The sequence below is a fragment of the Schistocerca piceifrons genome, chromosome 2, assembly GCF_021461385.2.
Source record: "Schistocerca piceifrons isolate TAMUIC-IGC-003096 chromosome 2, iqSchPice1.1, whole genome shotgun sequence".
NCBI classification, from domain to species: Eukaryota; Metazoa; Arthropoda; class Insecta; order Orthoptera; family Acrididae; genus Schistocerca; species Schistocerca piceifrons.
The window spans coordinates 71,591,198-71,617,917 of NC_060139.1; the positions used below are offsets into that span (position 1 = coordinate 71,591,198).

At 45.8% G+C, this 26,720-nt stretch overlaps 1 protein-coding gene across 2 annotated transcripts in view; it reads right to left on the reverse strand.

Annotated features, from left to right (window-relative positions):
• The window catches only part of LOC124775165 (katanin p80 WD40 repeat-containing subunit B1), a 140,785-nt gene that overhangs the window by 101,821 nt on the left and 12,244 nt on the right, over positions 1-26,720 (reverse strand). For both annotated transcript variants that reach the window (XM_047250005.1, XM_047250003.1), the window contains exons 6-7: positions 6,414-6,731; positions 4,121-4,245 (exon numbers count right to left, since the gene is read on the reverse strand). In XM_047250005.1, coding sequence (XP_047105961.1) covers positions 4,121-4,245; positions 6,414-6,731 — 443 coding nt within the window. The remainder of the gene's footprint in view (positions 1-4,120; positions 4,246-6,413; positions 6,732-26,720) is intronic.

Genomic DNA, 26,720 nt, shown 5'->3' on the forward strand with positions numbered 1-26,720 from the left:
TCCCAGCATAGTTATGTAGTTGCCGCCATTGTTGATACAAACCCTCTAATTTTAGTATGCTGTTTCTCAACTGGCGTGTCAGAAGTTATTAATATTCCAAATAAATCTTCACTTCCCACACATGCTAAAGCGAAGTTAATTTCCACACCCACAAATTGTAAAAGAAACCTATTAATGTTGGTTTGACAGATGATAGTTTACTTTCAGCTATTTCATGCTAGTAATGCCCACACAAAAACATGTAAATTTTCAGTAGATGAACTGAAAACCAAAACACTGGGACACTGCACTTCCCTCGGAAGTTAATGATGGTTGGGATGGTCCATGATGTGTTGTTAACAGGTTCCGGATTCTTAATTTCATTCAGCTTGCCCTATGTTCTCTTGGCCTGGCTTGCAGTCACTGTTCAATTGCATCACCTGACTAATGTGATCCATTCTAAGAACACGCTCAGGTACAGAGATTGAAGTAAAAAACCTGTCTACTTCAGGTAATCAATGACTTTATCCTGCAAAAGTAACACTTGCGTGTACTTGATATTTTTTGGGGAACTTTATCTAAAACCCATGTAGCATACCATTAGATAAAAAAGGAACAGTGAATGAGTAAAAATGAATGGTTTCCAAACAGGTAGCTTGATGACAAGAGAACACTTGACACTGTAGCAACACGGGTCACGAAGTGATCGGCAAGAACTCACTCACTGGTAGAAATGCAACGGTGGAGGAGGAGACCCAGGACAGCTGTTGTCTTTGGCAGCCCAGTAGACTAAGGAGTTTGGTCGAGACTTGGGACAACGAGGTATACGTCCCCAAGGAGGTGATTTACTGCTTCCACCATTCCTTCTAACTGCCTTTAATTGGCTAGTGAGATTTTGTGCTGAGCCACTTAAAAGTAAGGAGGGCAATTTGTGAAGGACACCATTTGAAACACCACAGGAAATGGGATGTCCTTAATAGGTGTTGCAATGTTTTTCATCCACCACGATACCATCTGCCAGTAGAGGAGGCATATAGAAAGGGGATAGCAGTTCCAGTGGCAAGAGTGATCATGTCTAAGGCATCATCACCCACAACCCCATCTATGTACGCTGACAGACACAGGAAGAAGTTAACAGCAAGGGTATACAACTGTCAGTTTTGGTTCAAATGGCTCTGAGCACTATGGGACTCAACTGCTGAGGTCATTAGTCCCCTAGAACTTAGAACTAGTTAAACCTAACCAACCTAAGGACATCACACACATCCATGCCCGAGGCAGGATTCGAACCTGCGACCGTAGCGGTCTTGCGGTTCCAGACTGCAGCGCCTTTAACCGCACGGCAACTGTCAGTTTTCTTTATGGAGAGTCCAGCAAGGCAACTGGTCCATTGAGTGGTAACTAGAAAGTGACAGCATCACTGGAAAGTGGTCACTGTCACAAAGATCACTGTGTAGCAACCATTTTAGTGAAGCAACGAGATTTTATTTTTTTTTGAGAGGAGGGGGAAGACACTGTAAGGCCAACAACTGAATAGGTGCCATGCATAGTACTACAGTGGGTGGGAGAGCCATCATTGAGGAGACACAGATCAAAATTGGAAAGAAGCTGCTCAATAAAAAGGCCCCTGTCAGACAAAGTGTCTTCCACTACCCACTGAAATCCCAAAGTACGAGAAAAGGGGCATCATATTATAATGACCATTTCAAAGTAAGTGCCTTGCCCAGGGGTACAGATGGGATTTCACTCACTGATGACATCTGTATACACCAACATATGGAACTCACCAGATACAGTACAGTTCCAACAAAACGCACAAAGAGTTGCACTATGGTTACCAATGAAATGCATTTCTTGGATAGCAACACAGATCACAGAACAGGACATTAGTAGTTGTAGTTCTGGCAGGTGACAGTAATATCCATAGCATTTCCACTGAATCATGTTATGGGTGCCCAGGTCAAGCAAGAAAGGGCCAAGACGATGGATCACACCCCAGGATCAATGTCTGTCACCAGGGCTGGGCAGGAGGGGGAACCAACATTGATGAACATACACTCCTGGAAATTGAAATAAGAACACCGTGAATTCATTGTCCGAGGAAGGGGAAACTTTATTGACACATTCCTGGGGTCAGATACATCACATTATCACACTGACAGAACCACAGGCACATAGACACAGGCAACAGAGCATGCACAATGTCGGCACTAGTACAGTGTATATCCACCTTTCGCAGCAATGCAGGCTGCTATTCTCCCATGGAGACGATCGTAGAGATGCTGGATCTAGTCCTGTGGAACGGCTTGCCATGCCATTTCCACCTGGCGCCTCAGTTGGACCAGCGTTCGTGCTGGACGTGCAGACCGCGCGAGACAACGCTTCATCCAGTCCCAAACATGCTCAATGGGGGACAGATCCGGAGATCTTGCTGGCCAGGGTAGTTGACTTACACCTTCTAGAGCACGTTGGGTGGCACGGGATACATGCGGACGTGCATTGTCCTGTTGGAACAGAAAGTTTCTTGTGGGTCTAGGAATGGTAGAACGATGGGTTCGATGACGGTTTGGATGTACCGTGCACTATTCAGTGTCCCCTCGACAATCACCAGTGGTGTACGGCCAGTGTAGGAGATCGCTCCCCACACCATGATGCCGGGTGTTGGCCCTGTGTGCCTCGGTCGTATGCAGTCCTGATTGTGGCACTCACCTGCACTGCGCCAAACACGCATACGACCATCATTGGCACCAAGGCAGAAGCGACTCTCATCGCTGAAGACGACACGTCTCCATTCGTCCCTCCATTCACGCCTGTCGCGACACCACTGGAGGCGGGCTGCACGATGTTGGGGCGTGAGCGGAAGACGGCCTAACGGTGTGCGGGACCGTAGCCCAGCTTCATGGAGACGGTTGCGAATGGTCCTCGCCGATACCCCAGGAGCAACAGTGTCCCTAATTTGCTGGGAAGTGGCGGTGCGGTCCCCTACGGCACTGCGTAGGATCCTACGGTCTTGGCGTGCATCCGTGCGTCGCTGCGGTCCGGTCCCTGGTCGACGGGCACGTGCACCTTCCGCCGACCACTGGCGACAACATTGATGTACTGTGGAGACCTCACGCCCCACGTGTTGAGCAATTCGGCGGTACGTCCACCCGGCCTCCCGCATGCCCACTATACGCCCTCGCTCAAAGTCCGTCAACTGCACATACGGTTCACGTCCACGCTGTCGCGGCATGCTACCAGTGTTAAAGACTGCGATGGAGCTCCGTATGCCACGGCAAACTGGCTGACACTGACGGCGGCGGTGCACAAATGCTGCGCAGCTAGCGCCATTCGACGGCCAACACCGCGGTTCCTGGTGCGTCCGCTGTGCAGTGCGTGTGATCATTGCTTGTACAGCCCTCTCGCAGTGTCCAGAGCAAGTATGGTGGGTCTGACACACCGGTGTCAATGTGTTCTTTTTTCCATTTCCAGGAGTGTATGTACCGAATTCGAAGATGATTGTCTTGGTGCATCCAGGGTCACCAGAGGATCCTTCTCCTGAGGTTTCTCCTTTTCCACTTTATCGTACTTTAGAGCGTCAGGAGTACACTGTGGGGCTATGAACTGAAGGGAGCAGGCAGCCCTTGGACCCAGAGTTGTGGCTTTTGCAGCCACTGGCTGGTGTTGGGCCACTGGGCTGTCAATTTCTGGGGAGAAGATTCCCTATACAAAATCCTGTCATCATTAGATGCTGGAGGAGGAGGAAGCTCTCTGGTTGGGAGCAGGGAGTTGAGCTGGGGAGTTGGGGCTTCACACGGCCACAAAGTACTCGAAAAATTATTGAGGGTACCTTGGGTGTTTTACTACGTATAAAATCCAGCTTTAATGAAATGTCACATTGTGTCATGTCATTCGTCCTTTGTCAAGATTTTCCTTTTGACACAATCCTGATATAGCAAAATAAGACTTACATCTGTCCTTTACATTTATCTTGCTTTCTATTTTTTGAAGACATGCTTCCTCATGTTGCTTATATAGTATTTAACTATTTCTTGAAGCCAAATATCAACTTCAGTGAACTGTCACGACTTACTTTATATGACATATGTTAAAACTGGCTACAAAACTTGGAGTGAATAAAGAAACAGAAAATAAATCTTACGAGTTCGATTTGGTTGGAAAATATTTTCATAATCTGCCACATTCTTTATGTCTGCCAAAGAAGTTGCGTCCTCCTCTGGATCCGTGCCAGACCTGTCTGATTCTTCAATTGTTTTTACATCCAATCTGAAAAGCAATTTGTTTACATGTAGTTATCCATTATTACATATTATTAACATGACATAACACACCAGACCAGCACAAGGTATAACTGTACATATAGTGCAAATCAAGGAAAGCAATGGAACAAAGTGGCAATACACATTATAAAAAATTCCCTTTACTTTTCACTACTTTACTGTATGTCACTCAAGAATAATCAGAGGAAAAAAAAGCCTAACTGCCCACTGTGTCACACTTTTCAGCTCCCTCCACCTATTCTTAATTTGTGAGAAATATACCAACCCCATGCTGCTGTTAGCCTTAACAGTGGCCATAGCTGTCTTTTCTCCCACAAACGATTCCAAAAGGTAGTCAGAATTAGTTGTGTGTGTGTTTGTTTGTTTGTTTGTAGACATGTGTGCAGTTTTGATACACAGTGAAATCCAAATGTCACACCAGTAGAGAAGCTAAAACAAAATAGCACATCCCATTCACAAAGTGCAATATCATGTAGTAATTCAGCAGCATCAAAAATATTGCAGCTGTGTCAAGATAATCCAGATGAATTCTTCAGCCTTCCATCTGGTTTGGGCTGATACCAATGCAATATTACTGCTGCTGCCTAAAACAAATTACTGCAAAGACTCCACTTCATCAATGGGATGCGCCATTTGTTTCGGCAACTCTTGCAACAATCTATGGTAATGTGGTGCAGGGACTGCAGTGTTTACCAAGACTGCAGGCGGCACATAACTGGAGAGAAACAAGAAATTCATTACATTACTTAAGGTTTTTTTTTTTAATGATAATTGCAACTTTATGACTACCCCTTGTGCCTCATTCCAGACTGATAACTAGAGAATCTTTACATGAAGGAAGGAAATAGTCTGTCCTGACCTTGTTAACAGTATCTTTTCATATTTTTCCCGTGCTGTTCAGTGTGTCCACAGAGAATGAGTCTGAAGAAAACCTCCAACACAATGGCAGTAGTGAGATTTAAACTTTTTCTGGGCACCTTTTCCTCACTGTGCCCACCAGCGATTGCTGAAGCATGCATATATAGGTTATGGTAGTTGAATGATTGTCAAATTGACTAGCTCCCAGCAAAAGGAACCCGAGGTGCACTGAACTCTAACCCACATAATACAGGTTGCGCTCTGTAAGAAACTCACAATTTGGTAATATTAAGGAGTGCAAGTGAAGCTAATAGAATTCTTCAGAGACATTACTCTCCGAGAGGGATGCGGGACTTCCAGAAGTACAATCAGAGATTTTCTTTACAAAGTTAACTGTGGTAGAAGTGTAAAGCAGTGATGCAAAAATCTTTCAATGAATTGCCGGAAAAATCTTTTATACCAAAACAGTCTTTAAATCACTCATTAACCATACTGCCATGAAACGCAGCTGATAAACCAAAGGCTGAGATGTAAATTTACAAATAACCTTGTTGTACTTCCTTATTTCAGTCACTGAATGAACAAAAATGTAACAAATAAAAAACAAGTGATTATACAAGTGTAGTAAGGTGGCAAATTCAAATTGTATGGTATGTGTGTTAAATTTTCTAAGCAGTCCATGAATGAATACTGGTGCACACAGGTGCCCATGCAGCTGACTATGAAGGAAATGCAATTGACAGGCTTGAACCTACTAAATACAATGGAAGCTTCAGAGCCCAACACAGCCGGATTTCCTGCCCCGCCCCCCCCTCCCCACACACACACACTTCCAGTACAATATTCTCCATTCTTGCACATGCTCTGCCCCTAATCTCTATCAGCCCCTGTCCTCCATCTGCCTCTGATCCTTCTCTCGTTCGCACCACATTCTGCCAACCTGCCCTTGTACCAGATGCACACTCCACATCTTATATCTTAACTTTAACCAACTTCACTAGTATATACCTTTCATTAACTCTTATTGTTTTCTACAACCTCCATTTACTTGAGCTGCAGTGCTGGGAGACAAAAGTAGCTTTGTGGATATAAAAGTGTATGTATGTGTGTTTTATGGCCCATACAATTGCTGCCATGTAACTGAAACTGTACCCTAATGTACACAGAGTATAAAACAAACCACTACAAATACTTTTTATAACTGCAGCAAATTTAAACTACCACCCCATCAACAGGAAAGTACCTAATGGCATGCAATCAATGACGTATTGAAAACAACAAAATTTGTACACTCACCTTGCTTTTGCTACATTGAATGGTCGGTCTCTGCTAAAGCTCTTTCTCACAGTTTGGCCATGCACAAATGGAGAGTGGAATGCAGTGGGCTCACCTCCAAATGGTTGCACCTTACTGAGGTCTACAATATGTAGAATGACGTTTGTCATTTTAATTGATGCACCAATCAACTGGTTCTGGGCTAATGCTATATCCTGGATTTTCCCCCAAGGAATAGGAACAGTATCAAATATTTGTGTTGGCTCCCAACCATAAACTCTGAGTGACTCTTGTGAACCAGCAAACAGGCACTCTCCATTTTCACTAAAGGAAATACATCTGTAAAAGAAAGTAACAGTGTCCTGAGACCACATCACCATATAATGAGAAACTGCAATTATATCTCTAAAACCAGTATACCTGTATACCACAAGCAAAATACAAGTGATAACCATTTTCATTTCATTAATTCACTGCAACTATTTGAAAGCAACTGATAAAAAAAGCCTGCCAAACACACACACACACACACACACACACACACACACACTCATTCACTCTTCAGTAAAATCTAAATGACACTCACTTCTCCCTAAAATCCTTAAAATTCTATTCTAGTGGTTATGATAACATATCAATGAAGTTAATCAAAGTATCTTCATGTTCTGTCTAAAGTTATCTGTGTAATCAATCTCTGATCAGTGAAACACTTCCTGACTGGCTAAAATGTGCTGGAGTTAAGCCTCTTTACAGGAAGGGGAATAAAGAGATGCAGTCAAACTGTCAACCAGTTTCACTTTTGCCGGCTTTCTCAATAACATCTGAAAAGGTTGTGTTCAAGCATCTTCTTAACCACCTGACCGAAAATAATATATTGTCCAAGCCACAGTCTGGGTTCCTTAAGGGTTCTGATATACGGAAGGTTATTTACATGTACAGTGAGAATGTACTTCATTCATTAGCTAACAAACTGTGTCATTGCAAAATACCTGGAGTAAGCAATCAGACTTCATCTTATTGGGAATTAATTACATGCGGTGTTTCTCAAGATTCCACCTAGCGTCCGTTGCTTTTTCTTATGTGCATTAGTGACCTCTAGTCTGTTACACTGCCAGATGCTAAGTTTGTTTTGTTTGCAGATGATACAAACATTGTAATAAATAGCAAATCAAGTACTATGATATCCCCAAACCACCTTCCCTACCCTCTGGCTCCTACCCTTGTAACCGCCCCCGGTGTAAAACCTGTCCCATGCACCCTCCCACCACCACCTACTCCAGCCCTGTAACCCGGAAGGTGTACACAATCAAAGGCAGAGCCACGTGTGAAAGCACCCACGTGATTTACCAACTGACATGCCTATACTGTGAAGCTTTCTATGTGGGAATGACCAACAACAAACTGGCCATTCGCATGAATGGACACAGGCAGACAGTGTTTGTTGGTAATGAGGATCACCCTGTGGCTAAACATGCCTTGGTGCACGGCCAGGACATCTTGGCGCAGTGTTACAACGTACGGGTTATCTGGATACTTCCCACTAACACCAACCTATCCGAACTCCAGAGATGGGAACTTGCTCTTCAATATATCCTCTCTTCCCGTTACCCACCAGGCCTCAATCTCCGCTAATTTCAAGTTGCCGCCACTCATACCTCACCTGTCATTCAACAACATCTTTGCCTCTGCACTTCTGCCTCGACTGACATCTCTGCCCAAACTCTTTGTCTTTAAATATGTCTGCTTGTGTCTGTATATGTGTGGATGGATATGTGTGTGTGTGCGCGAATGTATACCTGTCCTTTTTTCCCCCTAAGGTAAGTCTTTCCGCTCCCAGGATTGGAATGACTCCTTACCCTCTCACTTAAAACCCACATCCTTTCGTCTTTCCTTCTCCTTCCCTCTTTCCTGATGAGGCAACAGTTTGTTGCAAAGGCTTCAATTTTGTGTGTTTGTTTGTGTGTCTATCGACCTGCCAGTGCTTCGTTTGGTAAGTCACAGCATCTTTGTTTTTAGATATATTTTTCCCACGTGGAATGTTTCCCTCTATCATATTCATATCATTAATTTGAACCCAACAATTACGTTTGTTATTGTCACTGTTGCATTTCGAAATCTTTTCTGTCATCTTATTTTCTCTTTCTGTTTTTGCCAGTAGTTTCACTTTGTATTCACCTTCTCCTTTTTACCGTAATCCACTATACTATTTTATCCCGCCTATATATACTCAATAATACGTAACCCACTTCCATACCATAACCAACTACCGCTGCTATAAAATCCACCGTTTCTAGTTCACAAACAGTTCCTTTCACCTATTAAACAACCATTTCAGCTAGTTCTAATAACTTTCGCTTTATTTCCATTTCTGTTTTTCCCACATCACTGATAATTTTTAGCCACTTCCCACAGGTTTTAACGTCATTATTTCTTCGTCAGACAATTGTTAGCTTCACTTTCATAATCGGCCACCACAAAACCACTCCTTTTAATACATTTACACACCGTTTTTTCGAAATTTTCCCGAATCTCTCCCTCCTTTAATGCGTTTTGGCGGCAACACAACCACCTAACCTTTGTGCACATCGTTGTCTACCAACCCAAGTCCAACATAGCCCAGCTGTAACCAACATTTTTCGCCTTTTTTAACACTTTCCAGTTCACCTTTGTCTATCCCCATATATTTCTATTTTCGTTTTCATATCAGTCTCATGTTACACTTTCCACTTTCTAATACCATGTCAACCTCACAACACCCCCACAACGACCCCATTAAGTTTTATTTACATTCCCTCCGCAAACATGCCTTCGCCCTAGCCAGATTACGCTCCCATATTCTATTTTCTCAGGCTTGTCTGACATTTGGCATTACCCCCAAAGGCCTCACACTTAAAGTTCCCATCTCTGGCTGCAACCCTTCTTTCCATCCGTCCCTATACCAGTTCCAAACTGAAGAATCCATTGCCCTCACCCACCTAATCCTTCACCTACACATCAACTCAGCCAATGAACACACCCGTCAACTCCTATCCTTAATAAAAGTCCTCAATCTTTCCTCTGCCACATCCACACCGGCTGTTCAGAGCATCCTCCTACAGGCCAACCGCAAATTAGAACAGCATGCCACCCTCCACCTCAAAAAATTATCCAATCTCCTGGTTTCCCACCTCCGGAAAGGCAACTCACTCACCCTTCACAACCTTTCCAGCAAACCTCAACCTCCTCTCATTCCACACAAACCCAGTCTCTCCCATCTACTCAACCTCCCACTTCCAGCTCCACTCCCTCCAAAACCTCAAAATTCCAATCAACACAATCTGGAAGCACAACACCCTAATTCAGCAGTTAACCTTTCCTCCAAACCTCTCTCCCAATCCGAAACCTCTGTCCTATCCAAAGGCCTCACCTTCAGCCCCACTCCCAGATTCAACCAAACAGCCCTCGTCAAAGATTTACTGTCCTACACTCGTACTCTCTGCTGGAAATATCACTTTGCCATGAAGAAAAATGATCCTAATCCTACTCCTAATGATCCAACTCCCCAAGACACTATCCAAATTGAACCCTGCCTGGAACAGTTCCGTCCTCCGTCACAGCGGGACCCACCTCCTCTTCCTCAAAATCACCCTCTCCAAACCTTCCAGGAATTTTTTGACTTCCAGCTTTGCCTCTTAATCCTTCTTAAAAAACCTTAATCCTACTCCCAACATCACCACTGCTGAAGCCCAGGCTATCCGTGATCTGAAGGCTGACCAACCCATCGTTATTCTTCCGGCGGACAAGGGTTCCACGACCGTAGTACTTGATCGTCGGGAGTACGTGGCCGAGGGACTGCGTCAGCTTTCAGACGACACCACATACAAAGTTTGCCAAGGTAATCCCATTCCTGATGTCCAGGCGGAGCTTCAAGGAATCCTCAGAACCTTAGGCCCCCTGCAAAACCTTTCACCTGACTCCATCAACCCCCTGACCCCACCGACACCCCGCACCCCTACCTTCTACCTTCATCCTAAAATTCACAAACCCAATCATCCCGGCCGGCCCATTGTAGCTGGTTACCAAGTCCCCACAGAACGTATCTCTGCCTACGTAGATCAACACCTTCAACCCATTACAACAGTCTCCCATCCTTCATCAAAGACACCAACCACTTTCTCGAACGCCTGGAATCCTTACCCAATCCATTACCCCCGGAAACCATCCTTGTAACCATTGATGCCACTTCCTTATACAGAAATATTCTGCACGTCCAGGGCCTCGCTGCGATGGAGCACTTCCTTTCACGCCAATCACCTGCCACCCTACCTAAAACCTCTTTCCTCATTACCTTAGCCAGCTTCATCCTGACCCACAACTTCTTCACTTTTGAAGGCCAGACATACCAACAATTAAAGGGAACAGCCATGGGTACCAGGATGGCCCCCTCGTATGCCAACCTATTCATGGGTCGCTTAGAGGAAGCCTTCTTGGTTACCCAGGTCTGCCAACCGAAAGTTTGGTACAGATTTATTGATGACATCTTCATTATCTGGACTCACAGTGAAGAACAACTCCAGAATTTCCTCTCCAACCTCAACTCCTTTGGTTCTATCAGATTCACATGGTCCTACTCCAAATCCCATGCCACTTTCCTTGACCTTGACCTCCATCTGTCCAATGGCCAGCTTCACACGTCCGTCCACATCAAACCCGCCAACAAGCAACAGTACCTCCATTATGACAGCTGCCACCCATTCCACATCAAACGGTCCCTTCCCTACAGCCTAGGTCCTCGTGGCAAACGAATCTGCTCCTGAAACATTACACCAACAACCTGACAACAGCTTTCGCATCCCGCAACTACCCTCCCAACCTGGTACAGACGCAAATAACCAGAGCCACTTCCTCATCCCCTCAAACCCAGAACCTCCCACAGAAGAACCCCAAAAGTGCCCCACTTGTGACAGGATACTTTCCGGGACTGGACCAGATTCTGAATGGAGCTCTCCAGCAGGGATACGACTTCCTCAAATCCTGCCCTGAAATGAGATACATCCTTCATGAAATCCTCCCCACTCCACCAAGAGTGTCTTTCCGCTGTCCACCTAACCTTCATAACCTCTTAGTGCATCCCTATGAAATCCCAAAACCACCTTCCCTACCCTCTGGCTCCTACCCTTGTAACCGCCCCCGGTGTAAAACCTGTCCCATGCACCCTCCCAACACCACCTACTCCAGTCCTGTAATCCGGAAGGTGTACACTATCAAAGGCAGAGCCACGTGTGAAAGCACCCACGTGATTTACCAACTGACCTGCCTATACTGTGACGCATTCTATGTGGGAATGACCAGCAACAAACTGTCCATTCGCATAAATGGACACAGGCAGACAGTGTTTGTTGGTAATGAGGATCACCCTGTGGCTAAACATGCCTTGGTGCACGGCCAGCACATCTTGGCACAGTGTTACACCGTCCGGGTTATCTGGATACTTCCCACTAACACCAACCTATCCGAACTCCGGAGATGGGAACTTGCTCTTTAATATATCCTCTCTTCCCATTACCCACCAGGCCTCGATCTCCGCTAATTTCAAGTTGCCGCCACTCATATCTCACCTGTCATTCAACAACATCTTTGCCTCTGCACTTCCGCCTCGACTGACATCTCTGCCCAAACTCTTTGTCTTTAAATATGTCTGCTTGTGTCTGTATATGTGTGGATGGATATGTGAGTGTGTGCGAGTGTATACCTGACCTTTTTTCACCCTAAGGTAAGTCTTTCCGCTCCCGGGATTGGAATGAGTCCTTGCCCTCTCCCTTAAAACCCACATCCTTTCGTCCTTCCCTCTTTCCTGATGAGGCAACAGTTTGTTGCGAAAGCTTGAATTTTGTGTGTTTGTTTGTGTTAGTTTGTGTGTCTATCGACCTGCCAGCGCTTCGTTTGGTAAGTCACAGCACCTTTGTTTTTAGATAAATCAAGTACAGACTTAGATATGGCTGCTAATCAAATTTTCACTGGCATTAATAAATTGTTTAAAGCTAATCCACTGTCAATAAACATTGAAAAGACCCACTATAGGCTGCTCAGAACTTGTAAGAGATTTCCTTCACAGTGTGTGTAATACATGAAGACATGCAAACAGAAGAGGTCTACAGTTAAATTTCTGGGATTACAACTTGATAACAAATTCAGTTGGGAAGGGTATACCACAGAACTTCCGAAGTGCTGAAACGTGTTTGCAATGTGAATGATATCAGATGTAGGAGATATAAATATGAAAAAAAACTTGCATACTTTGTCTGGTTTCATTCTATTATATCATATGGGAGCATATTCTGGGGTAACTCACCAACCAGTCAAAAGTTTTTAGAGTGCAAAAGCTTGTAATAAGACTCATTTGTGGTGTAAAATCAAGATCATCATGTAGAAACTTATTCAAGGAACTGGGTATTCTAACCAATGGTTCTCAGTATATTTATTCCTTACTAATATTTGTTGTAAATAATGTGTGTTGATTTCCAACCAACAGCTCAACACCAAGTATCAATGCAAGAAATAAGAATAATCTACATAATGACCTAAAATCACTTACCTTGGTCCAAAAATGGTTCCAATATTCAGGAACACACATTTTCAATAAATTGCCAGCAACTATTAAAAACTTGATTTCAGATAAAGCACAGTTTAATATGAGTTTGAAAGACTTTTTGGTAGGCAACTCCTCCTACTATATAGATGAATACCTTAACAGGAACTGTTAGATCAGCTTTCAGATTTGACACCACTTGAACTCAACAGTCAAGATAGGTATTTTGAGTATGATAATATATTAGTAGTGCATAATTTTGTTTCATTCTAACAGTGCATTAATTCTGTAAATATTAGCTGTTCCAGGTACTGTTTGACAGTCTCCTGACAAAATATCAGGGAAATGAGAATTATATTCAAATCATCTTTTTTTTATGTTGTATTTTCTGACATGTTCTACACCCACAAGAATCTCCTCTTTTTGGGTCTATGGAACAAAACCTGAATCTACTCTAATCTACAAAACTTTTGTTACTGTGCTGTACCACCTAGATTATATGGCCTCCCTAAGGTCCATAAAGAGGCTGTCCCGTTGAGGCCTATTGTTTCTAACACTGGTGCTCTGACATATCGTGTAGCTAAACATCTTGCTAGTTTGTTGAGCCCACTAGTAGGTAGGTGTGAACAAAACATTAAGAACTCTGCAGATTTCTTATGTCGATTGCAGGGAATGCATTTGAATGACTCTGATATTTTAGTCAGCTTTGATGTGGTTTCTCTTTTCACTCGCGTTCCTCTCTGATTCGTTGCAGCTAATTGAGGTTAAGTTTGGTGTAGAGTTAACAAATTTGTTTCGACATGTGCTGACTTCCACTTACTTTTTATTCAATGGTCAGTACTACGAACAGAGTGATGGAGTTGCAATGGGAAGCCCGTTGTCACCTATTGTGGCCAATTTGTTTATGGAGGACTTTGAGGAACGTGCATTGGAGTCAGCGACCTTGAAATCTGCGTGTTTTTTCAGATATGTAGACGATACTTTTGTTGCTTGGCCTCATGGTAGTGAGAATTTAAACCGGTTTTTGGAACATCTGAATTCAATCCAACCGAATATTCAGTTCACTATGGAGGTGGAAAAGAATGGATGCCTTCCCTTCCTTGATGTGTTGGTCAAAAGGAAGACTGATGGTACGTTGGGACATTCTGTTTATAGGAAGCCTACCCACACTGACTTGTATCTGCGAGCTGATAGCTGTCACCATCCAGCTCAGCGTGAAGGAGTACTTCGCACCTTGGTTCGCAGGGCCCTGAAAGTTTGGCAGCTAAGCTAACACATCTCGATGTCACCTTTCGTCAGAATGGTTATAATGAGAGGCAGATCAAATGTGCATTGCACCATCAGCCTTCTGTGCAATGGGTGAGTGACGATAGCAACGAAGTGGCACCTAAGTCTACGGCCTTTCTGCCTTATGCCGGAAGCATTTCCAACAGGATTGGCTGTATTTTGCGGAAATATGATGTGAAATGTGTTTTTCGACCACCTTCTAAGATTAAGGCCCTGTTGGCATCCGTAAAAGATTATCTTGGTTTGCGTAAGGCTGGGTTCTATCGTATTCCGTGCAGTTGTGGCATGTCATATATTGGTCAGACAATCAGGACTGTGGAAAACCGGTGTAGTGAACATAAGTGTCACACACGCTTACAACAGCCGAGCAAATCCACTATTGCAGAACATTGCCTTGACACCGGTCATCCTACGGAATACAACAACACGGAGATTCTGGCTTGCACGTCAAGCTATTGGGATAGTGTTATTAAGGAAGCTGTTGAAATCAGACTATCAAGCAACCTTATTAACAGAGATGGTAGATTTTGTTTAAATGCTGCCTGGAATCCGGCTCTGCCTCTCATCAAAAAACAGAGGGACACAATTAGCGCTACCTCACCTGTTGATTAATAGTAACTATCGGTATTTCTGATGTTGGTTATCTTTGTTTGTGTTGACACTTGTTCTGTGTGTGGTGTCTTCCTTGTTTCTCCTCTGTGAACCGAGGTATTAAATTTGCTTGCACATTTCTTCTTCCTTGCATTTGTGCCTTGAGAATGGCAGGGTGTGCTCCTGTCGAAATATCGACGGTGTTCGACAACGTCACCCGGCAGCAAACCTGTAAGTTATTTGAACATTCAATTCGCCGGGAAAAGTTAAGGTCTCACATTCGTAGCATAAGTGGCCAGTAAACATTGGCGCCGTAACCGCAGTGGAAGGACACCTGCCTCCACAAGTATGCTGTCCACAGGACTGGTCCGGAAAGCACCAGTGGCAAGTTGGATCCCGCTGTGAAGGATTGGGTCCAGCACCCGCAACGCAGATGGGGATGCTGAACCATAAGCCAGGCTCCCATAATCCAGACGGGACTGAATTTACGCCTGGTAGAGCCGTAAGAGGGTAGATCGGTCGGCGCCCCAACTGGTGTGGCTCAAGCATCACAGAGCATTAAGATGCCGCCAACACATCTGTTTAAGCTGCCGAATATGTGGGAGCCAAGTCAACTGGGCATCAAAAACCACACCCAAAAATTAATGTGTCTCCACCACAGCAAGAGGTTTGCCAGCAAGATAAAGCTGCAGCTCAGGGTGAACTGTTCGTCGCCGGCAGAAATGCATAACGCAGGTCTTGGCAGCCGAAAACTGGAAGCCATTCACTACAGCCCAAGACTGCGCCTTGCGGATAGTGCCTGGAAAGCTGACGTTCAGCGGCTGCAATGCCAATGGAGCTATAGTAGATGCAGAAGACGTCAGCATACAAGGAAGCTGAGACAGACATTCCCACTTCTGCAGCAAGCCCGTTAATTGCAATTAAAAACAGGCAGACACTTAGGACAGACCCCTGTGGTACCCCATTCTCCTGAACTCGGGAGGAACTATGGGAGGCCGCAACTTGCATGCGGCAGGTATGATGCGACAGAAAATTTTGGAGGATAATTGGCAGTGGACCCCGAAGACCCCAACCATGAAGTGTAGAGGATGTGATGGCGCCACGTCATATCGTATGCCTTCCGCATGTCGAAAAAGACAGCGACCAGGTGTTGACAGCAGGCAAAGGCCATACAGATGGCTGACTCCAGGCACACCAGATTGTCAGTGGCAGAGCGGCCTTTACGGAAACCACCCTGAGACGGAGCCAGAAGGCCCCTAGACTCGAGTACCCAGCTCAACCTCCGGCTCACCTTGCGTTTGAGCAACCTGCAAAGAACGTTGGTGAGGCTAATGGGACAGTAGCTGTCCACCTCCAATGGGTTCTTGCCAGGCTTCAAAACGGGGATAACAATGCTTTCCTGCCATTGCGACAGAAACTCACCCTCGACCCAGATATGGTTGTAAAGGTCGAGGAGGTGCCGCTGGCAGTCCACTGAGAGGTGTTTCAGCATCTGACAGTGGATGTGATCTGGCCCGGGAGCTGTATCAGGGCAAGTGGCTAGGGCACTGTGGAATTCCCACTCAGTGAATGGGACATTGTAGGATTCAGGATGGCGCGTGTGAAATGAAAGGCTCCGATGTTCCAACCGCTCTTTAATGGAGCGGAAAGCCAGTGGGTAATTCACAGATGCAGAACTGAGAGCAAAATGGTCTGCTAAGCGGTTTGCAATTATGTCGGGGTCAGTACAAACTGTTCCATTCAGTGACAGCCCAGGGATGCTGACAGGGATCCGATAGCCATAGAGGCGTCTAATCTTGGCCCAGACGTGCAATGGAGAGATTTGGAGGCCAATGGTGGAGACATACCGTTCTCAGCACTCCTGCTCGTGCTGGTGAATGAAGCGGCGGGCCTGCGCATGGAGCCGTTTAAAGGCGATGAGGTTTTCTAAAGATGGATGCCACTTGTGACGCTGGACCGCCTGCCTGCGATCTTTAATCGCAAGCGACCACCAAGGCACAGTCCTCTGCCGAGGGGACCCAGAAGAACGAGGAATAGCAGATTCTGCGGCAATAACGATGCCGGTGGTGACCGAGTGAACCACCGCATCAATGGCTTCATTAGAAAGAGACTCAATGGTGGCAGTGGAGGAGAACAAGTCCCAGTCACCCTTATTCACAGCCCATCTACAAGGGTGCCCAGAAGAGTGACACTGTGGCAGTGACAGAAAGATCGGAAAGTGGTCACTACCACACAGATCGTCATGCACACTCCATTGAACACATAGTACGAGGATAGGGCTGCAGATCGAAAGGTCAATGGCGGAGTACGTGCCATGTGCCACACTGAAATGTGAGAAGGCACCATCATTTAAAAGGGAGAGGTCGACCTGTGCCAATACGTTCTCAATGGTGGCGCCTGGACCTGTTGCCACTGACCCACCCCACAGACGGTTATGGGCGTTGAAGTCGCCCAGTAACAGGGACGGTGGCGGCAATTGGGCTATCAGTGCCACCAGGACATGCTGCGGAACATCTTCAGCCGGTGGAAGATAGAGACTGCAGACAGTAACAGCCTGTGGCATCCACACCCGAACAGCGACAGCCTCTAAAGGTGTTTGTAGTAGTAGTAGTAGAGGGGTTTTGTGGGCGCACGACAGCAATGTCTTCAGCGCCCGTTCAGTATCATAGTGAGACGGGTGTCAAGGAAGAAAAAAGCTCAGAATATTTACATAAAACGGAACATAAAACACGGGAAACAATCATCGGAAAAGATGTGCTCACCCACACCGAAGCGTGGGATGAAGCAGGGCGTCAGCAGTAAAACATGGACAACACAAGAAGAAAACGAGAGAGGGGGCTCAAACAATGTAGCAGATGGAAGTGGCTGGCTGACCGCAAGGAAAAAAAAGGGAGGAGTCAGCCACTCTGCAATACACTAAAACCTCCAGCCTAGAAGTTTAGGCCAGAGTCCAGACACAGCACAAAACTTAAAAACCCTAGACACACACGTCTCATCATTAGCTAAAACACAGGGCAGATCACCATCAACTTGTGCTTCTGCCCTTGCATCACGGTATAAAATGCAGTCTGTTAAAATGTGGCGGACAGAGATGTGCACACCACAAGCATCACAAAACGGAGGATCCTCCCGCCGTAATAAATAGCTATGCGTCAGAGGACAGTCCCCGATCCGAAGACGTGTGAGGGCCACCTCTTCCCGCCTGAGCAACCGACAGGAGGAACGCCACGGCCGAGTGGTTGACTTTACCGACCGCAGTTTATTGGCCGTCACCGCCAGCCATTCGTCCTCCCACAACTCCATGCACTTCCTGTGGAGTGCAGCGATGACTGACTGCAAGGGGATAGGACACTGGACCACATCCTGCTCTCTGCAGGCCTCCTTGGCAGCCCGATCAGCCTGTTCATTGCCCCAGATGCCGACATGACCAGGCACCCAGCAGAAGGATACCTCTTTACCCCGCTGTTGGAGCAAGTACAGTTGGCTATGTATCAGCTGGACCATCTCTTCAGTCGGGTACAGGTTCTGCAGCGATTGTAAGGCACTAAGAGAATCGGAGCAGAGAAGAAATCGATCGCCCCGAACACGATGCATCTGCTCCAGTGCCGTCAGGATTGCGTGGAGCTCCGCTGCGAAAACGGTATATTCAGCAGAGAGGCGAATCAGGGAACACCACAGAACAGCCAAGGAAATTCTCCTGTTTGGAGCCATCAGTGTTTGTAGAGGGATAGACTCGCGATGAAGAGAATGAAGGACATAGATGCAGATGCCACCAGACACCCATTCATAAGCTGCCCGGTTCTTATAATAACCCCGATAGCCACGGAGGGCGGGGGTTCACATTGCCGGAAACCAAGTTTCTTGAACAGCAATGCAGAAGAAAGGGTGAAGGCTGAGAAGTTGTTGGAGCTCAGCAAGATCGTGGAAGAAACCGCCGCAGTTCCACTGGAGGATGACATTGTCCATGGCTGAGAAAGGTGGGAAGGGACTGGGGAGGCAGATTGCGCCTCCTGGGCCCCTGTTGCCACCGATTGACTACCTGTGCAACAGCTATCCATCACGTCTGAGGGACTGGCGAGATCCAGGTCCTCAGTGGATACCAGAATCTCCACCTCATCTTCAGATGCAGAGTTGGAAGGTTGCGGTGGGACGGGTGCCACCGCAATGTCAGGATTCTTGGGAGCCTTTTTCTTTGACTACTTTGCGCACTGTGCCTTTGGTGGTTCTGGCTGGGAGGGCCTCACTGGGTCAGTCTCAGGGACGGCCGACGACCGTGAGGCCCTACGACCAGCGACCGGTGGTTGTTTCAGAAACTTGCGGGTGTCCGCTTTGGCACTGGGCAAAGCCTGGGATGGGAGGGCCCCAAGGGACCCCTTCCTGGCGAGAGTAGCCAAAGAAGTCTCATGCTTCTCCGGCTGGGAAGTGGGAACTAATGTCCCCGATGGTTGGGGTGAATTTGCTCCTGAAGGAGATGGAGCAAGAGCAACAGGGAGTGAAGTGCGCCCCACAATCAAGGGGGCCGATGGATTCTGACGTAGCAGAGAGCCAGCTGTACGTGACAACACGGGAGATGATGTTGCAGCAGCGGCATACGTTGATGGCATTGGCACAGGATGTAGCCATTAATATTTCCACCTAGCCTCGGTATAGGTCATGCGGTCCAGGGTCTTATATTCCATTATCCTCCTTTCTTTCTGGAATATCCTACAGTCCGGCAAGCAGGGGGAATGGTGTTCTCCGCAGTTAACACAGATGGGAGGTGGGGCACATGGAGTATTGGGATGCGAAGGACGTCCACAATCTTGACACGTGATGCCGGAAGTACACATCACAGTGGTAAACCATCACCTTGACCTTTTCGGGTAAGACGTCACCCTTGAAAGCCAAAATGAAGGCACCGGTGGCCACCTGACTATCCCTCGGACCCCGATGAATGTGCCGGACGAAGTGAACACCTCGTCATTCTAGGTTGGCGCACAGTTCATCGTCCGACTGCAGAAGACAATCCCTGTGGAATATAATACCCTGGAGCGTCTTTAAACTCTTATGGGGCGTGATGCTAATGGAAACATCCCCAACTTATCGCAAGCGAGCAACCTCCGTGACTGGGCAGAGGATGCTGTTTTGATGAGAACTGACCCAGAGTGCATTTTGGACAAGCCCTCCACCTCCCCGAACTTGTCCTCTAAATGCTCCACAAAAAATTGGGGCTCGGTCGACATAAAAGATTCAGCATCAACTCGCATACAGACGAGGTACCGGGGGGTGAATAATCTCCACTGCCTTCTTTAGCAATACGTTCCTCCCATGGAGTGGCCACGGAGGGAAATGATCTCGGATGATATTTCTTCCCATTGAGGTTAGACCTCGATCGCTTAGAGACTGCTGGTGGAGGCCCACCAGCGAGAAATGATGTACTACGCTTCATTGCGGGTCATCCGCCCTGATGCCACCCTCTCCGACCAGGGGCTCTCCCCACGGGCGCCACCCAGCCACAGCAAAGACCGCCTGGCAGGATAACCTTTGCCGGGACTCCTGATGCCCCAGAGAGATAGGCATCTATTCCTTGGTGTACGTGGGGAGGTAGCAGCTCAGGCATCAGCAGTGCCATCCCTGTGTAGTCAGGGGGCTACTACCAAGAGGGTACATGATGACCCCACCACAACGGACTGGCTACCGTGCTGGATGTCGGGTGTCGAATATCCATGTATACCATGAGGGCAAAGATGGAAGTGCACAATGGAGGGAATGTATGCTACCCGGAACACACTGCAGCTGATTTGGCCAGACGCACGGTGTAAGTCCAACTCCATGACAATATCGGGTGTGCCAGATCTTAGGGCAAAATTGATTTAAGATGCACCACGTAAGGCGTCCTTCCCCAAATGGTACACACTATTGGAAAATTTGAAAAAGTAGTGGTCAAACCCCTTAGGGGACCATCACATTAAAGGCCGAAACAGTTGAGAGTCCTTTTAGTCGCCTCTTACGACAGGCAGGAATACCGCGGGCCTATTCTTACCCCCGGACCCGCAGGGGGGATGAACAGAGTATAGTAATGATAATCAAAGATAGAAGTCTAACATTTTGAATATGGAACTAGATTGATAACAACAAAAATTACAAACTGCAGAAGTTTTTTAATTGGCAGGGTACATGAAAGGGTTGAATGGAAGACAAGTATTCAAATTTACCGATAATTTCCTTATTGTTTAGATATGCCCCTCCGCCCCTTCCCCCCATCCAATCTGTTGTCCTGGGTTAACTTCCCATAAACACTTTGGAGACCAAGCCCAAGCAGAGTTAAGGCCACAACTTTGTGTTAAAAAGACTGCAGCTGACTATATGTTGGGCTGTGTTAAAAAGATTGCACGCGATTATAGGTTGGGCCACAATTTTCTCAAAATGCGCACCACCCAGCGCTTCAAAACTGGACTCACTTTGTATGAGAGCAATGTATGGACATCTTGCTACCTGTCCCTTGACTGGTGCTGCCTTATGTTGTCAATTCCTAGAACTATTTTGAAAGAAACAACAGCAAATCTAACAGCTGCTGTTATGTATGGCTGAGCCAATATATTGAAATAACCCAATTTTGTGCAAGTACTCATAAGGTTTCACAGTTTGCTGTAATTCTGCTACAAATATGTCACGTTTGTTATGTGAGCAAGAAATTTTGGCAGCTCATGAGGTAGAAATGCTCAATAATTCACCTCACACTTATAATTATACTTTCTGTCAACATAATTTTAAAATCTGTAATCTATCTAAGAAATAAAGTAAATATGAAAAATTAATCTTGAAGCTTAGCACTTTTTTAGTATGTATTACTCTTGAAGATACATCAATTACATATGTGTCAGTAATGCTTTAAATAATGGCTTAAATGGCCAGTTTCCTAGACCCAATATATGTGGCCAGTCAGCAAACTGTTAATCCTCGAAGAGTTCAGCTTCCACCAAATCTCTCTTTTCAGGTTCTGAAATGTAGCATGTGTGTCACATGTTGATTATCTCTATGCCCCTGGTAATCATGTAACAACATTCTTCCAGCTGGAGCTGCCAGACGTAGCGGTCATGTGTGCGTGATATGTACTTGTTTGTGTGTGTGTGTGTGTGTGTGTGTGTGTGTGTAAGTTACACACACTCTACGCCGACATTTATCAGTGCCCTTACACAAATTAAAAGATACAAATGTGAATAAAACGTGTAAACTCTCTGTCACACAGTGAAGAGGAAACACACAAAATGACAGTCATTCACTCGCTCCCACCTCACTCGCATTGACCCACACAGGCCTTTATACAATGGAGAAGGTTGAAAGGTGCTATTCCGGGGATCAAAACAGGAAAACCACAGAGGAGCTAAAAGAAAAGCACTGGGAAATGTGACTGCCTGACCACTTACAAAAAAAATATGAGCCAGTCACTCTGTTACACATTAAGAACATCTTCCTAAAATTTTTGGAAACAAGGTGGGCACGTCACAAAATCTCAATACTCCAACCGTATTTGTGTCAGTGTCACTTAAAATAGAGGGCAGATCTGCCAGCAAATCTGCTGCCGCTGCCCTCTGACTCGAAAATAAAACACAGTCCAATAAAATGTGACACACAGTCACCTGTGCACCACAAGCACCGCATGTTGGAGGATCCTGTCGTCAGAGCAAGAACCCCTGCATCAGATGGCTGTGGCCTATGCGAAGACAAGTAAGCAGGACCTCACCCCTTATTTGTGGCCAAAAGGAAACACACAGGGCCATATAATGGGATTTAGTAGACACAGCTTATTACCAGTCACTTCCAGCCACTTGTGTACCCAACGACGCATGACTCTGTAGCTCAACAGCGAGATGAGTACATGCAGGGAGATGGCACACTGAACTAACTGAGGATTAAGATTCACCCCCTTGGCTGCTATATCTGCCCTTCCATTTCCCACAATACCCACGTGCCCTGGCACCCTGCAGGAGGACACCTCCTTCTACAGTCCTTGTAGCCAGAGGAAGGCATCCAGGAAATCCTGAACTGCTTTATCAGCTCGATACAAGTTTTGCAGAGACTAAAGAGCACTCAGGGAGTTGGTATGGGCTAGGAATTTAGCAGGCATGGCAGATCTCATCTGCCCCAGTGCCCTCAATACCATAGCTAGTTCAGCATCAAATACAGTGAACTCTGGAGGCAACTGAATCTTGAGTGCACAATTTGGGGAAAGTGACAGAGGAACCAATGGAGCTCCCCTGTTTAGGCCTAGCCATGAAGACTACATCAGGATTGCCACAAGTTTCCCCACATGAAATTCCCTGATATTTCCTCAATTTCCAAACAAGTTTTAACATTTTTTCCCTGACAAATTTTGAGATCCCAAGGGTAAGTAAAGACATAAGTTGACAAAAAAATGTAAGAACTTCCTTATTTCTCCCCTGTATGAGCAAAAAATCTTAAGCACTAACATCATTTTTGTAATGAACTGTTTTTAGATGGAGAAAGAAAGCCAAATGGTATATGTGTTTCATTAAGACCACTTGTTTTTTTTTTCTTTTCTTTTTTTTCAATAAAACGAAACACATTTGGTAACAAAAATAAGCATTTCCTTGGAGTCACAAGACAGTTTTAAAATATCTTCACTGATTTCAGAAACAACCTCAGAAAAAAGCAGGCCTCTTGAAATAAATGTATAAGGCAGGGAAGAATTGTGTGAACCAACACTTTAGGTGACCACCAATAAAATGTTGGATCTACTATGTCCGCTACTGTCAGTTATTAGTCACTGTGTGATTTTTGTTTTGAGTAATATATGAGTACATTGTATACAAACTGCAAGCAACTGCCACAATTTTCTTCTTACTGTCCATATGTTCTAATGTATGAATTATTTTTGGAGTGCCAAAATGTGTTAGAGTGTATCAAATGTCTGTAAAATGCTGCACTGTACAATGGACTTGCAGTGAGACACTCACAATTCCTGAAATCCATCGGCCATGGCCTCTGGCCTGCCGAGCAGCACCACAGTACTCGGTCCTTCGATAAACCACGAAAATCTGCTGCATTATGCTATAAACAAACAGACCCAGCCAGCAGGTGGATCACTGAGACTAGATCCGATGGACAGGGCTTGCCCATTGGTGGAAAATGATGAGCTTCAGATCGGCAGGCCCAATTTGTTAGAGATAGCCGCAGAAATGGCCTGCGGTTCTGGCCCACCGTGGAAGTCCACTTGTGTGGCCACCTATTCATGTGCCATGTTGATGAAATGAGACTGTGGTGATCAATCCATGCAACAGATAACTTGTGCAAATATTCTGAGAATCAATACTAATGAGGATAGGTAGCAACTCACCATAAAGATGATCACTGAGCTGCAGAAAGGCTCATAGAAAAGACAATCACACTCTCACAAGTAAACTTTCTGTCATAGCCTTTGTCAGAAAATGAGAGCACACACACACATTCACTCAGACACAATTCATGCACACACGACCACCGTCTCCGGCAGCTGCATCAACAATCTCTGAGAATGAGATCCAAACAAACCACTCCTCACACTTCCCCACCTCTCGTTGGCAGCTGCTAGGTTAGTGGCAATAAGTGCTGGCAGCACTGACTGCAAGCTGAGGGGAATTGTAGGAAGAGGAGAAGCAGTAAGACTGAGGGAATAGGTAAACAGTGCACATACTCAGCTGTGACCAGCCAGTTACAATGCACGACATCTCAGTTAACAAACCATTTCATCTACTGAGACAAAAATGAGATTTTTCCAGTTTTCCTTCTTCTTTCAAACTTCCCTGATCTCACTGAAACATTTGAAATTCCCTGATTTCCAGAACTTGTGGTAACGCTGTACATAGTTGTGGCGCTCATTTAAAATGTCAAAAAGTATCATATTAAAAACAGAAGCAATCTCTCCTGTGCTGCAATAAATCTAAAATTACTGCGGGACTCTGCAATAAACATGGCAGCAGTTGGTTACAACCCCTGACTTGAGCCTGTACATGCTCACAACAAGGGACTCCAGCATACATTTCACACAGATCCCAAATGGCCTCGTTGCCCGTGGATGATTTGTAAAGTGACATTCTATAGCTGGATGCTGGGGAAGTGGAAGTAACAAGGAGCTGACAAACCTGATGAGCAACTAGAAACTGCCGCCAGATGATAAGTGACGGCTCACCAGCCTCAGAACAGAGACTGTATATGGGCTTGGTCCTGTCAGCGGCCATGGACAGCCTGATCTATCATGGTGGACTGTGTCAATGATTTTCAGGTACGAAGGCTCCACTGTGCATCCATAGTCCAGCTGTGATCGAAAGACAGCCCTACAAAACTGGAACAGAGGTGTCCTCTCCGCTCCCCAAGACCTGTGACTAACACACTTCAAAATGTTTAGTGCCTTCTGGGCTTTGGCCATCAGGTCCTTCAGGTGTGGCAACAGCTTGGAGTCAAAATTGAGACCCAAAAACTACACAGTCTTTAAAAGGGAGAATGGCGTTCCATACACTCAAATCAGGTAAACTGAAAATACAACATGTACAATTGAAATGAACACACACACACACACACACACACACACACACACACACACACACACACACACACACACACACTCTGTCTTCTCTGCAGAAAATGAAGAACCAGTCTTTGCAGCCCACTCCTCCCCCATCTTTGTCAATGTATGAAGTAGCTGATGATGTGCTGTTGCAATACTGGGGGAGAAACAGATAACTCCAAAATAATCCACAAATACGGAGCATTGTACTGGACTCCTTTATGTGGACATGATACTGCTGATGGTTGTGGCAATGAGGGTAACACTTAAAACACTGCCCTGAGAAACACCATTCTCCTGCTCAAAAACATCCAACAGCATGTCACCAACTGAGTATCAAAAAAAGTGCTTTGATGAAAAGGACCAAATAATGATGGGGAGACAGCCACAGAAACCTCATTGGTAGAGCTGCCTTAGAAAAAAGTGTCTCCAAGTAGTATTGCATGCCTTATTGCTATCAAAAAATATACTTGCACAATGCTGTTTATGCAGAAAAGCCTGCTGAACAGCAGACTCTAGCAAGATCAGGTTGTTGACAGTGGATCGAAGTCCGCCTCCATAATGTAGTCATAGCGTTACCGCCTAGCACGCAGTGGGCCCGGGTTCGATTCCTGGCAGAGGGTTGGGTGTTGTATGTCCTCCATCATCATTGACTTGCAAGTCGCCGATGTGGCGTCACCTAAAAAGGACTTGCAATACGGTGGCTGAACTCATCCGAACGTGTCTCCCGGCCAACAATGCCATACGATCATTTCATTTCACTTAGTTGATCGAAATCCCCTGAATCCACAATGAGAGAGGCTAAGGAGTTGCCTCTGTCTAACATCCATACCAGATGATGGTTAACCATTCGCTCCAAGGTCTTTCCTATACAGCTCATTCAGACGATGCTATGGTAACTATTGGGTCATGTTCGCTCCTTGCTCGATTTAAGAAGAGGGACAAAATTACCTCCCTCCACGATTTGGATAAGTTGCCTGTCAGCCATACTGATTTAAAATATTGTAAGAAAATTTCCTTGGACACTGGTTTCAAGCTTTGCAGCAAGCAGTATCACATTTGGTCATGACCGCCGGGTGCAGTATCACAAGCTGCAGCAGCAGTGCCAAATCCGGCTCCCGCATGCAGAATGGGCAGTTATATGACTCCGAATTGTGAGACCTCAAGTCCATCTCACCCCTTTCCATGGGGGGCATGGTAACGAAAGAATGCTGTATCCCAGCTGGCAATGGCAGTAGTCAGTGCAAAATGCTCTGCCATTGTCTGTGCAAAGTCTCCAAGTGTTGTTTGTAGACACCCCTGATTCAACAATGCTGCTATAAGTAACCGACTGCCTTTA